This window comes from Anser brachyrhynchus, assembly GCF_964034855.1.
Source record: "Anser brachyrhynchus genome assembly, chromosome: 23".
Taxonomy (NCBI): Eukaryota; Metazoa; Chordata; class Aves; order Anseriformes; family Anatidae; genus Anser; species Anser brachyrhynchus.
This window is the reverse complement of record NC_137716.1, coordinates 7,650,891-7,663,549: the sequence shown is the minus strand read 5'-3', so window position 1 is coordinate 7,663,549 and position 12,659 is coordinate 7,650,891. Positions and strand designations below refer to the sequence as shown.

At 52.3% G+C, this 12,659-nt stretch overlaps 1 protein-coding gene and 1 long non-coding RNA gene across 2 annotated transcripts in view; one reads left to right on the top strand and one right to left on the bottom strand.

Annotated features, from left to right (window-relative positions):
• The first annotated feature begins 8,716 nt into the window (after nt 1-8,716).
• The window catches only part of LOC308182243, a 76,254-nt gene continuing 72,311 nt past the window's right edge, over nt 8,717-12,659 (top strand). Inside the window, exon 1 of the long non-coding RNA XR_013941723.1 lies at nt 8,717-9,391. This is a non-coding gene — a long non-coding RNA (uncharacterized lncRNA). The remainder of the gene's footprint in view (nt 9,392-12,659) is intronic.
• Nucleotides 9,828-12,287, bottom strand: ACTL9 (actin like 9). The gene has a single exon (XM_080566502.1). It carries the CDS (start codon nt 11,379-11,381, stop codon nt 10,116-10,118), a length of 1,266 nt encoding a protein of 421 aa, XP_080422628.1. The 5' UTR covers nt 11,382-12,287; the 3' UTR covers nt 9,828-10,115.

Here is a 12,659-nt window from a genome sequence, read left to right as displayed (position 1 = left end):
CGGATAAAATTGGGCTCAGGCCCAAGTGGCAGGGAAGTAAAAGACAGTTTGCATGTCTTGCATGTTTTATTACATATACTGTCCATCCGTGGTAAGAGATCCAAGCCCCATGAACTTGCCTGTATCCCTTCAAAAACATATTCTGATTTTTTAACTGCCTACCAGAATGGACGGGTCAGAGGCAAAAGATTGGTTCAGCAATGACTGGCATATAAGATCATACCTTTGATTGAAGCCATGGTAAAACATAAACCAACGCCAGAGATGTAATATCATTATTGACACTGGCAAATGCAGGCCTGTGCTCACCAGTACTCTTTGCTGATGATTATTCTTATGGCAGAGGTGAAATTTGGAAATAAAGCAGAGCATGAGACTTGAAGGCAGAAAGTGTTAAATCTGGCTCCGCAGTGCACCCTTTCACCATCCTCCAGCTCCCTCAGGAAGAGATGGTTTTTACTTCTAAAACCGAAGACCTGTAGTTTCCCTCACCGTGACGGCCACAGCTCCATGCACAAGGTGGTTTGCATCATTACTAAGTCCCACGTGCAGGCTGGAGGCTTTTTGAGACAGGAGCAGGGCCAAGGCCTGTGGCTGCTCCTTTGGCATGTGCCTCCATACCGGAGGCTGCCAGCATCGCCCCGTGTGTGGAGCCTGATTCCCCGGTGCAGGCAGCCGGCATGGTCCGTGCCAGAGCCGCGATCACTGTCATTCGAAAGCACAACCAGCGAAGGAAGAGATGGTGTATAAATATCAGCCTTTTGTTTTGCATACAAGCTGGTGGTTACAGGACTTCCCCAGGAAATGAGAGCCTTCACTTCAAGTCCCTTTGCTGTCTGCAGGGATTCAAAGCTGTGGCCTCGGAGCGGGGAAAAGTGCCTGGGTGGCAGCGCAGCAGTGCGGGGACCATGCCTGGGGAGCGCGGGGCATGAGGATAGGAGGGGAAAGGAAGAGGAGCGGGAGGCAGGGACGTGGTATCTCCCTGCTGCAGGTGGCACAGCGCAGCCTGGAGCCCTTCGTGACACTTTTGCCTTCACAGCGCGATGCTCTTGTCAGCCAGGGACTTTCTGACTTCCAATGTCATTTTAAGGTGTATTTTAAAGCAGTGCTCTCCCCCTCTGCACACCTCTGCCCTTTACAGTCAGTAGACATTTTTCTCAAATCAAAACATATAACCATTTTTGCTATAAAATTTTCGGGTAACAGCCTTGCTGATCATAATGGAAAGTGCTCAAAAGCCCCAAGAAGATTCTAGGAAATACAGCTTAGGTGTTAATGTAAGAGGCATCCTGCTTGCATCCGTTTTCTAGTCAACGTATTCAGTAAGTGGTTGAGAAAATGGGGGAAATAACGAAATGAGAAAAAGTTCTGGCATTGTAAAGTTGGGCTGGAAAAGGCTAAAAATGGCTATGGTAAGTTGGAGAAGGTCTCACCACTCACAAACTGCTGAGGGGCAATTCAGTGATGATAAATATGAATTAACGCACAAAGGAAAAAGTCATGACATTAAATCACAGAGGATGAGTAATTGAAAAGCAGTAATAAGTGCTCCCCATCACCCCAGTGCCCCACTGAGCCCACACTTACGCTGCCATTTGCCATTCTGCTCCTCCTGCCTGCAAGCGGATGCAGGGCAATGTCGGCGAGCGGTGACACAGAACGGCTTCGTCATGGAGCCTGGATTCTCCTGTCGTGAAGAGGTAACTGGGAGGGATGTGCTACAGGTGTCTAAATGCACACCATGGCAGTCCTGTGGAATTTGAACAGGGAAAAATCGCTCACTGCTTTCTATAATGCAGAACGAGCTGAAGGGAGTATTATATCATGCAGCACATGGTTAAACTGTGGAACTTGTTACCACAGGATGCTGTGGATGCCAGAAATATACATGAGGTCAAAAAGCAACAGGGTGGGCTCAGGGAGGACTGGTCCATCAGGAGCATGGGAGGCAGGTGCTGCTGCCACGCTGCGGGGCTGCGGTCTGGTCCAAGGGCTTCTGCATCCCTCTGTCTCTGGAAAGGGCGTTCCTCTGCTGCCAGACAGTGTACACGTTAAAAATCAGCAACAAATCTTGCATGTTTCATGCACCATTTTTCACACCTTCGCAGTGTTAGATGGAGAGATGAGTACAGAGTCTTCCCTTAAGAGCATGAGTTAATGATGACCTTTAGCTAAGGACCAAAACTGAATCATTACCGAGATAGGAAAAGTTAGCAATGACTTCTGGAAACAAGTGCTGCACCCAGAATACGCCACTGTCTGGCACACTGTATAGCTCTGGGTGTATCTGTAAGGACAATGCTATTTCAAAAATCTACTTTTAATTTCATCATGTCTATATTTCTGTTCTTATAAAATAATCAGAAGGAAAAATTCTAAACCATACAAAACTACCGGTATTTTATCATCTGCAAAATGAGTTGCTGCCTGCATTGCACCGTATTCCCTGCTCACCTAGGGGAACAGACACTGCCATGAGCAGCTCATGCTCAAACATAAACTGAATCCCCCATCCAATAGGAGTCTTCTGACTTAATCCCATGTCAGTCGTAGAAGGTCATTTCTAGATAAGAGGGTGGGTCTTTATATGAGAAAGAAAGTAATGGCCAGGTTTCTGGTTGGTGTCTCCACCATCTGAAAGGCCAGGTGGCCTTGGCAGTGCCAGTAGCTCCAGCTGCAGCTGATTTGCAACCTCTGAGGCTTGCAGGGGCTCAGTGTGTTTATAAGTGCTGGTCGGGACCTAATATTGCTTCTCTGCCTTCATAGTGATGCTCTTGTACTTGTGGTGAGTTGCTTGTGCTGGAGACTGGGCTTAGAGCTGGGTTTTATTGTTTCCTATACAGAGAGATTGTGCAGGGCTAGACTGAGTGACCACAGGCAGCAAGAGCGCTTCTGTCCCTTATCTCTTGCTGGCCTTATCAGCCATGCAAGAGCTGCTCCTCACACGATCTGTGGGCTGGGCTCTGGGGCTGCCTGGATTGCACCCCTCTTTCTTCTCTGCTGAAAAACCTACTCCAGATAAAAGCGGTCCTTATGCTTATATCCAGGTCTCCTGCACTGCTCTGTCTCAGCCCCTGACCATGCTCCGTCTGTCCTCCCAGTTGTGCAAACTGGTCCCAGTTCTCTTCCTAGCTTTGTCATCATGCTGCTGTTTGGACACCACCTGTGAAAACCTGGAAAGGGATTTTGAAAGGCCAAGTCAAACAGGAAGAGGCTGCTTATGGAATACCACCAGGAAAACATGCAGGCTTTCCATGGCCACCTGCAGCTCTTCCATTGGAACAGGCAGTACCTGGTGGTCAGAGCCTCTGTAACAATTCAGTGCTCAGCAAGTCAGACAGCACAATGCCTCTGTGTCTGTGACCTTGGGCCTCCAGGGTAAGTCCACTGGTAGAAACCTGCATGACCATGGCCTTCTTGGCCTGATTTATCCTATGGGGATTTGGGGATGATCAACTTCAAAATGTCTGCGAGGTCCTTGCACAGCAGGGACAGGCTTAAATTCAGCTGGAGAAATGGCCCTGAGGTACCCCAGGCATCACCCAGGGCAGTTTTCAGCCAACAGAGCTTCACCCTGTGGCTTGCAAAAGGACAAAGCAATTATGCGATTCAGCTCCCTTTTAATGCAGAACACTTCAGGAGCTGCTGTGTAGCTTCCTAATGCCACCAAATGTCCTTGTTTATGTGCACTAGTGCTCAGTCGTGTGCTAAGATGAAGTGATTATTAAAGAGGTATCTTGGGTGCGTGGGAGTCTGTATTTATGTAGCTGCCTTCCAGTTTCAATCTTTCTCTTATCAGATACGCAGTCTTTCAAATTCGTGATCGACTATGCAGAAAAAAAGAAAAAAGAAAAAAGAAAGTATAACCAATACATTACCCTGTAAATATAATGTAATAAATGCAACTGAAGAAGTGTGAATACACTAAGCTATTCATCTTTAGGCTGGCTTTCTGATATCAGTTCTTACGAAGACCACAATCTTTCACTTCTCGCACGTAGCTTTACTCATACTTGATAAGTGTGCTAACACATCAGAGGGAACCGGGGAGGTTTGACAACTCCTCAACCTCAAAGAAACAAACTACTCAAACAGCAACGCTCTATGATGAATAAAACTTGACCGACTCTACTTTTCTTTTCCTTTATTTTAGACATTAAAAGTCTTTGCAGTTATGCTGTGTTAGGGCTAGGTGTTGATAAAATAGCTGTTAACCCAGGACTGTGCTCAAACTCAAGCTTAGCCCCCAAATCCCTAAGGAAAAGCAGATTGGGCTCCTGGCCCTCGCTGTGCTCCTAGTGCCTCCGGTTTTCCCTGGCCTCTGCACAGGGAGGCTGTGGCCAAGCAGGCACTGAGCTCCACTGCCTGGAGCAGCCCCTGTCCTGTTGTCTCTGCGTCCACTTCATTTTGCCCAAAAAGCTTTGCTTAGTGATGGTTGCATCGATTATCTTGGACTAAAGCATGAACCCAGCCTTCACAGAACTTCCTGAAATGCTGTTTTTCTGGGTAAAATCTCCCCAGAACTCAAGTTTCGGTGTGTTAAGTTGAACCTGGAAGCTGCCTGCTATTTCTGCGCTGCTGTTTTGTCTCTCTCTTTGCACAGACCCAGAGCTCCGGGGCTGGCTTTGCACTGGCGCCTGCAGGGAACAACACCCGCTGCCACATCTGGCACACAGCTGGAGTAGCTCTGCCTGTGTGGTGACAACACCAGACACGTCAGTGCTACTGTGGCCCGGCAGCTCTCCGCTGCGTCTGGCCGTGTTGTCTGACTGCAGGACTGTCTTTTGCATCCGAGATGAGAGGAGAACACTGCCCAGCCTGAGGAGGAGCCCCACAAAGTTTAACACCTGCATTTGGTTTCCACATCTGTAACCCCGATTGTTTAGTGGTGACGCGCCAAGTGCGGAAGTGGTTACATCGGCTGCTGGAGGTCACTCCTACGGAATGGATCAGAAGAAAAAAATCGGGGTGGAAAAGCTTTTATTAATTCCACCCAATTTCCTACGCCAGATGCTGCCGACACAGCAATCCAGATGTGGCCTCTTGGTCATCCCCAGCTCAAGATGTGGCCAGCCCCCAGGACAGTGTCTGGGTGTGATCAGGCCCTCACCGCTGTGCTCAGCAATGTCAGTGCTTTTCCTTCCGATTTTCCATGTGCACTGTTTTCCATCTGCGGGGACGTCGCAGCCGGGGCTGTGCCACAGGGCTGCCATCACCGATCCCCTCTGTGCTGCCTCTGCTGCCCTCATGCTCTGGCTAAAGGACAGGGAAATCCCTCTGAGCCTTTCCCCTGTGGATCAGCCATTAGAAAATTATTTCTTCCTCCCTTGCACATGAAAGATGTGTGACATGATAAGTTTTAATTTTGTTAGCAATTCCCCTCTCCAAAATGGCAAAGGCTTAAATTTGGCATTGCATGTGTTTGCTTCTTGTTTCTTTAACCAAGACAAAAGGGATGCATCTTTTTACTACATTATCTTTGACAAGAAGTTGTTTTGTTTCTGGGGGAAAAATAACCTCTGCTGGGCCCAGCCGGCCAGCCAGGAGCTGGTTAGGATGGGTTTGTTGATTCCCTATTTGCTGCTGCACCTGCCTTTGCTAATCTCTCCTTGGACCAACCTGGGATATGTCCGTGGGCAATGAGAAACCTCTCCCCTGGCTGCATGGATGCACTGGTTAAACAAAATCAGAATGTTTTGATATAACCCAGGCAATATGCCTCATGGTCTCAGCATTTTTTCCAACTGGTGTAAGTGTAGTCTTCCTGAATTGCTTAGCATTTGTAAGAGGGGGAATGAAAAAAGCTTGGAAATGAAGGGAAAACGGAACAGCAATACCCAAAATTCAGAAGGGAATAGGAGATGCTGTCAAATCTTATTTTATGCCTTGAAAAAAAGGAATAAAAGTCCTATTTGATTAACACCACCGTGGAATTTAAGCATGATCCACTCTGCGGCTTATGCCCAGGCTGTGAAGGAAGCAGGACGAGCTGTGCCCCGAAATTCTGAATAACCACGCAGTAGTAGAAAAGCAGCTACTGAGACCCAGGTGGCCATGCAATTGTTGGGATGCAACATGACTGATTGTGTGTGCAGCATAGCCACAGGAAAAATCCCCCCAGTTTGAAGCTCTGCAGCCCGTAACAGTAGCTGTCATTAGTTGCTAGTAGTGTCTGCCCCTACCAAACTGGGCAGAATTTGTGAGATTTCATGGAAAGTCCATCACTCATCTCAGTGCTCGGAGGATGCTGTCAATGCTCCAGGGGTGCAGGGGACGATTGGTGTGGTGGCACCACAGGGACGGGACGTGGGAGGCAGCCAGGGCCCATGTACCACACACTGGGCCTTGCTGTTTTGCCATCACTACAAAAGCAAAAGAAACTGAGCTGGATTTGGGGTGAAAATATTCTTGCATTGTCCTCTTGGAGGCTATGAAATGCATTAAATCCGCTGGTGGGTGGTGGGCAAGTCCCTCCCTGCCCTAAGTGACTGCAGTACAGCTCAGCTTGCCACTGGATTGCTGCGGCCTGGGGAAAGGGTGCACACAGACGCACTCATGTCCTCTGACTTCAATATGCTAGGCAGTGCAGATGAAGGACGAAGACATGATTCGGAGAATGTTAAAGCCAGCTGCAGCACAAGGCGCTCCTTCTGCCCACCGATGAGCCTCTGAAGCTCTGGGTTGCATTTTCCCGCCTGCGCTGGCTGCTCTCGTGCAAGGATCCTGTGTCACCACTTGAGCTCTTGTTGCGCTCACCCAGCATCTGGGGAAAACCTCCCCGAGCAGAGAGGCAGCCCTGCAGGCGAGTCACAGGGAGGTTTTGCTGCTTGGAAATGTTCCCCCCAAACTAGTGGCTGCATGGGGCTGAGGACGCTCCTGGAGCATCATGATGTGGCAGCAGTCAGCAGCAGGGGCTCTCGCTGGGGAAAGGCAACTTGTTGCAGGTGGTGGCAGCAGACAGAGGAGAAAACATACGAGTGAAAGGGAAGGGAGAGGAAAGGCTGCGTGTAAAGGTTAACGCTTGTCCCTGGCAGAGATGAGCAAATGTCTGAGCTCTTAAATAGCACTTGCTGACAAGGTTGTCTTGCAGCTGTTTTTTTTTCTCTAAAAGACAAATAATTTCCTTTTTTTTTTTCTTTTTTCTTTTTTTTTTTCCATTTTACTTGTAAAGCAGGGAGTCTGATGAACATCCTTTTGAGATTTCAGGTCATCACCATCTTCCCAGTGTGGTAGCATTAGTTCACACCTCCCACACTCATTGCGTTTCCTTAATACAGCAAGAAAAACCTAGGCAAGGCATCAGAATGAGATTACGGCAGAAAAATACTTTCCACTAAGTTACCGCAACATTTTGACTAACCTCAAAATCTTACCATCTTGCTCCTCCTGGTCCCTCACCTCTCCAGGATGTATGGCCAAGGGAGTTTCGCATCCTGCTCAAAGGTGCATGGGGAGCCACGGGGCTTTGACAGCGAGTGCGGGGCTGCCCTGAGCCCGTGATGTGCCGGAGGGTGGCTTGTCAGCTGTAGATTCGCTGCAGGTCCCTAAACAAGACGTAACTTGGGGGCTGCTGCCAGCCGCGAGCCACCACTCCCTTCTGCATAGAGAACATGCATCCGATGGTAGCCTGGCCACAGGTGAGCGATGCCCCGTGCCGTCCCCCGAATTCACTACTGGTTTTGTGAAGTGGGTCCGTGGCCAGGCGGGGGCCTCTGGGTGCACCAGCAGACAGGGGGCTGGGACTCCAGAACTGGCACAGAAACAGGAGGGGGGATTTGCTGGGCAAAAATTACAAGCACGCCAGGCATGTACCATGGCAGTACCCTCTCAGAGCTCACTGCAAAGCTAGCCAAAGTCAAAATTGGAGTCCTGTCCCTCTTTTAAGTCTTTTGCAGAAAAAGGTATAGTCTGAAAGCCAGAAGTTTGGCATTTCAGCTGACACCTGGGATGCGCAGTAATGCCCCTGGGCTGTGCCTGGTCACCCCACTCAGCTCACAGGGACCAAATTTGCAGTGCTCCATCCCACAGGACATGGGACCATGGTTTGCAGCTGCACCGGGTACAGAATGCCGGCAGCTCGACCTCATGGGTGCAGCCCCATTCTGCAGTGCATCCCTGCGGAGGCAGTGGCTGGCGGGGCCGGGAGTGCCGCTGTCAGCGCACAGGAGCTGCTTGCTCCTCCCAGGCAGCCAGCATCTGCGGCCTGGGTTTCTAGTGAGATTAAAAACTTGTTTTCTCCGGAAAGTTTCAGGGGAAATGAAGTAGCTAGTTTGAGTCAACATGAGAGCCAGACACTCTTTGCTTGTCAGAGAGCCGTGGGAAAGTGTCCTGCAACATGCCTCCTGCAGCATCCCCCATGTCTCTGCAGCATCCCTCTGGCACCCCTCCCACTTCCCTGCAGCATCCCCCCTGTGGCATCCCTTTGATATCCCTGCAGCATCCCTGTGGCCTCCCTCCTGCTCCTTCCCTCATCCCTGCAGCATCCCTCCTGCATTATTGCAGCACTCCCGTAACATCCCTCCTGCAGCCTCCCACATCCCTCCCACCCTATCCCGTGGCTCAATGCAGACCCCAGGCAGCCCCAAAAGCAGCACTGTAATGATGAGATCAGGTTGGGTCTGTCCCTGGGGCACAGTAAAACTGCCAGCAGCTGAAAAGCTGGCACCAAATCCTACAACAGCTTCCATAGTTCAGGGGGAGTTTCATGACATTTTGGTAAATTTGGCATGATTTCTCTTGGGGGCCATCTGAAGGAGGACGTGGTGCTGAGCTTAACATGGTTGGTGATATTTTCTGTGGTTCCTGCTCCTCTCTGCAGTGTTTGTGTTCACAGGTGGCAGCTACGGGTGGGACGATGCTGCTGCAGCCCATGCATGCTTGTGGAACTGGAAAGGGGGCAGACAATTCTGCTCTGTTAAAAGGAAATTAAATCTACCACGTTGCCGTTCATGGGCACTGATTAAACACGATGCAGTACCTTAACTCTGCCCACCAGAGTGCAGTAAATAAGGGGTCCTCATGGCACAGAGACATCTCGGGGCTGAAAGAAGGATGAGGGCTGAAGCGGGTGACAGGATGTGGGCACAGGTCCCCCATGTCCCGCAGCAAACAGGGAGCTCTCACTCTCGCAGCTGTGGGGAGCTTAGCATCTCCCACCCCTGAGCAGTTCCTGGGGCAGCTCCCGGCTCCCAGCTGGTGGCGATGGAGCCCTGAGGGCTGGGAGGGCAGCGGGGCATCTGCGGCTGCAGCTTGTAACCCTCGGCCCTACAAAACCCAACGGGAGGGGATGGGGGTCTCCCCCCAGGAGAGGGAACAGAGGGCACAGGAATCCAGCTCCCTCCCTCCCCATCCAGCAGCACCTGATGGTCCCTTTCCCAGCTGCCTGGTCCAAGTAGGAAAACCCTTCAGGTGTCTGGAGGGGAGGGGGTTCATGGTGCTGTGGGTTTTGGCTTTGCTTTTTCTCCACAGGTTTGATTTGTGCTATGTCAGGCTGCTCTGAGAGCCTGTTTTTTGCATGAATATAGGTGTTCATGGCCAGCTTTCTGCTGTTGAAGTGATCACAAAGGCTGGATGCACTGTGGGGTTGCATGGGGAGCAGAAGACCTTTACTGGGTGCTGGGACTGCAGCCCCACAATGGAGCAGCTCTTGTGCAAACCACAGCGTGAAGCTCTGGGAGCAGAGGATCCTGAGCTGCTGTGGGATGCCCCCGGACCCGTCCATCCCTGCTGGGGTTGGCAATGTCACCTTGGTGCTGCACAAGGAGTCAGTGCCTGGCAAGTTGTGGGGACGAGGATGGAGGAGCAAGGCAGCAGGTATGGATGGGCATGAGGGACCAGGTGGCTCGGGGCAGGTTTGGTGCCACCTCTGAGCCTTGTCCCCTGCTGGCCTTGGGGCTGCTTCTTTCTCCATGGTGGGTGATGTGTACGTGGGGAGCAGCGCAGCTGCCCCATCCCCATGTCTGAAATTTACCAAATCCCCTCAGCTGGTTACTCTGCAAGGCTGGGGAGATGATGGTTCTTAATAGAATAAAATATTTTATTACTGTTTCCTACTGCATGGCCTGTAGCAGTGAGAAAATCAAGCAAATGCTCATTACCCAGTGTGGGGCATTGCCTCAGAAGCACTTCTGGTGGACGATGCACGGCCCCTCTTCATAGTACTCATCCCTGCGGATCCAGCATGACTGGAAGTTCGTGAGGGAGGCAAGGACAGAGCCCCCCATCCAGGCCGCGTGCCTCCGTCCCGGCACGGCCACCACCTCCACCTCGGTGCCAGGGGGCAGGCACTGAGCCAGCTCGCTGTCAAGCCTCCTCGGCAGCCCCTCGAACAGCGAGGAACCTCCACACAGGAGGATGTTTCTGTGCATCACTGACCTGATGTCCTCCGGAAGCAGGTCGAGGCTTCTCTGGGCCATCTCGTGGATGCCCATGTAGGAATCCCCCCAAGTTGGTAGGGGGTTGAAGAGCACCTCTGGGCACTGAAACCTCTCCTTGCTGAGGCTGATGGTCTGGCCGTCGGGCAGGGTAAAATCCAGAGTGCAGCTGGTGGGTGGGACGAGGCACTCATTATCGAAGTCGAAAGCGACATAGCAGCATGTGTGCTTGATATCTTCCACCACGGGGGACAACCAATCACCAAGAGTGTGCTCCATGTCCCCCAGAAGCATTGTCAGGTACCAGGTGAGGCACGACCCTGCCACGTCCGTCCTCTTGGTGGCATAAGCCAAGCAGTTCCCATCGTGGACTGGCACAGCATGGGTGACGACGTGGCCGATGTCCACCACCAAGGCGCTTGTTCTGCCATGGGCGTAGGTGGAAAGGACGGGCTGAGGGGCCATGAAGATGCCAGGGGAGCCCAGTGACTCAAAGGCCACCTCTGCCACATTTTCCCGTCCGCTGGTGGGGCTGAGTGGGGGCTCCGTGATGAGCAGTGCGTGCTCCTCAGGGGGCACCCCAAGCTTGTGCTCGAACATGTGCTGCCACAGGGTTTCAGCTGCCTCCCAGTTGATGATGATGCCATTCTGCATCACCTCAATGATTTCAGTGTCTGGGTAAAGCAAGGCTTCCTCCCCAGTAAAAGCCTCAGATCTGGTTTCTTCCAGGCCCTTGGACCACACCGTGGTGTGGCTCACCAGGGTGCTGATTTCGGCACTGGGTGTCTGATGTCCAGAAAATCCTGCTCTGCAGCTCCTTGTGCCCATATCGATCACGACTGGTCCTGTTCTCAGTCCCAGGTCCTCACTCAAGAAGGAGCTGATGGTGGTGGAGGAGAAGCTGCTTACAGACCTCAGCCCCAGCTCATCCTGGTGGCATTCATGCAGGGAAGACATTGGGGAGCAAGTCCCTGTCCCCAGAGAGTCCTCATCCTGGGAAGATCCCATCCCACCTGCCTGTGACCTCCTGCACAGCCCTCCTTGGGAAAGGGAGCTTGGCTTTCCACTGAGCAGGCTTGGGCAGAATACCCAACACTTTGTGATGTACCAGAGAGAACTGTGACATCAGCCACGGCTGAGGTGGTGTCAGCGCACACCCCGGGTGTCCATGTCCCAGGCTCCCTCCTGGCCTCCTGTCTGCCCCAAAACAGGCAGAGTTCTGCCCTTCTGGGGGGTCCTGAGCAAACGTCACACCTCTCTGCCCCCCTTTATAAGCAGGATCAAGCTGTGCGCTCTTGGCTGGTGAAGCCCTCCTGGCTGCGCGGTGGGTGCTCCCCCTTCCCTGGGGAAATGCTGCCGTCCTCAAACACTGCAGGGCTGGGGGTGGCTGCCGCTGTTTGCTCTGGCACCCTCTGAATAACGGATTAGCAACGGATGCAGGAGCATCACTACAGACCTAGAAATGCCCGTGGGAGTGGGATGGTGGTGTTTGCATTGTGACACATTGGGCTCCGCGCTCAGTCTTGGGTGAAAGCGTGCTCCTGCTGCTGGGGTGCAGGCTCTGGGCTGCAGCGAGGCTCCCAGCCCCGCGGAGATTCACTGGAGAGCAGAGAGGCCCCTTCAGCCCCACGGCTGGGCAGTTGCTGCCTCTGTGCCCCAAGCAGAAGGTCAGTAACGCCACACGTGATGCCCAGTGGTGTTGGCTGCTTTTTGGCAATAGTGTGGAGGAAAAGTGAGTGCGCCAACCAGCCTTGTCTGATGCCAGCTATCATGTCCTGGGGGTGGGTTGTGGTCTGTTGCTGGGCTCACTTTGCTGTTTCTTCTAGTGCTGCTTGGCTAGAAGCCAGCACCTTGGGGGATCCTTCATGGCACGGTGTGCCTGGAGCAGCTCCTTTGTGGTTATATGCACCCAAGAAAAACAGCCTCTTGCTTCCTGCAGTTCTCATCACCCTGCTTAATGCTCCCCACCGGACGCCAGTGGGCGCTTGCTGCTGCTGCTGAGGCTGGGCGCTACCATGACCGTTTGAGGAGGTAACACCGTGCGATCCAGTGGCACCGCCGTGCCATGCAGCTGCTCTCCGGCTGTTGGTGGGCACAGATCCGGCTCACTTTTGCACCACGGAGGCTGCAGTAGGCTGGGCATGCACATGAGAGCTGGTGGAATGTTGCGTTGCCTCGATGCAGCTGCATTGGGCTGAGATGTGTCACCTGAAGGCAAATGTGAAGACAGAAGTGCTGAGGAACAGCCCTAGCACATCCACAGTGCATGGAGGGGAATGGGGCCAG

Coding starts and splice junctions, on each gene's coding strand:
- ACTL9 (XM_080566502.1), bottom strand. CDS start 11,381: ATGGGATCTTCCCAGGATGAGGACTCTCTGGGGACAGGGACTTGCTCC.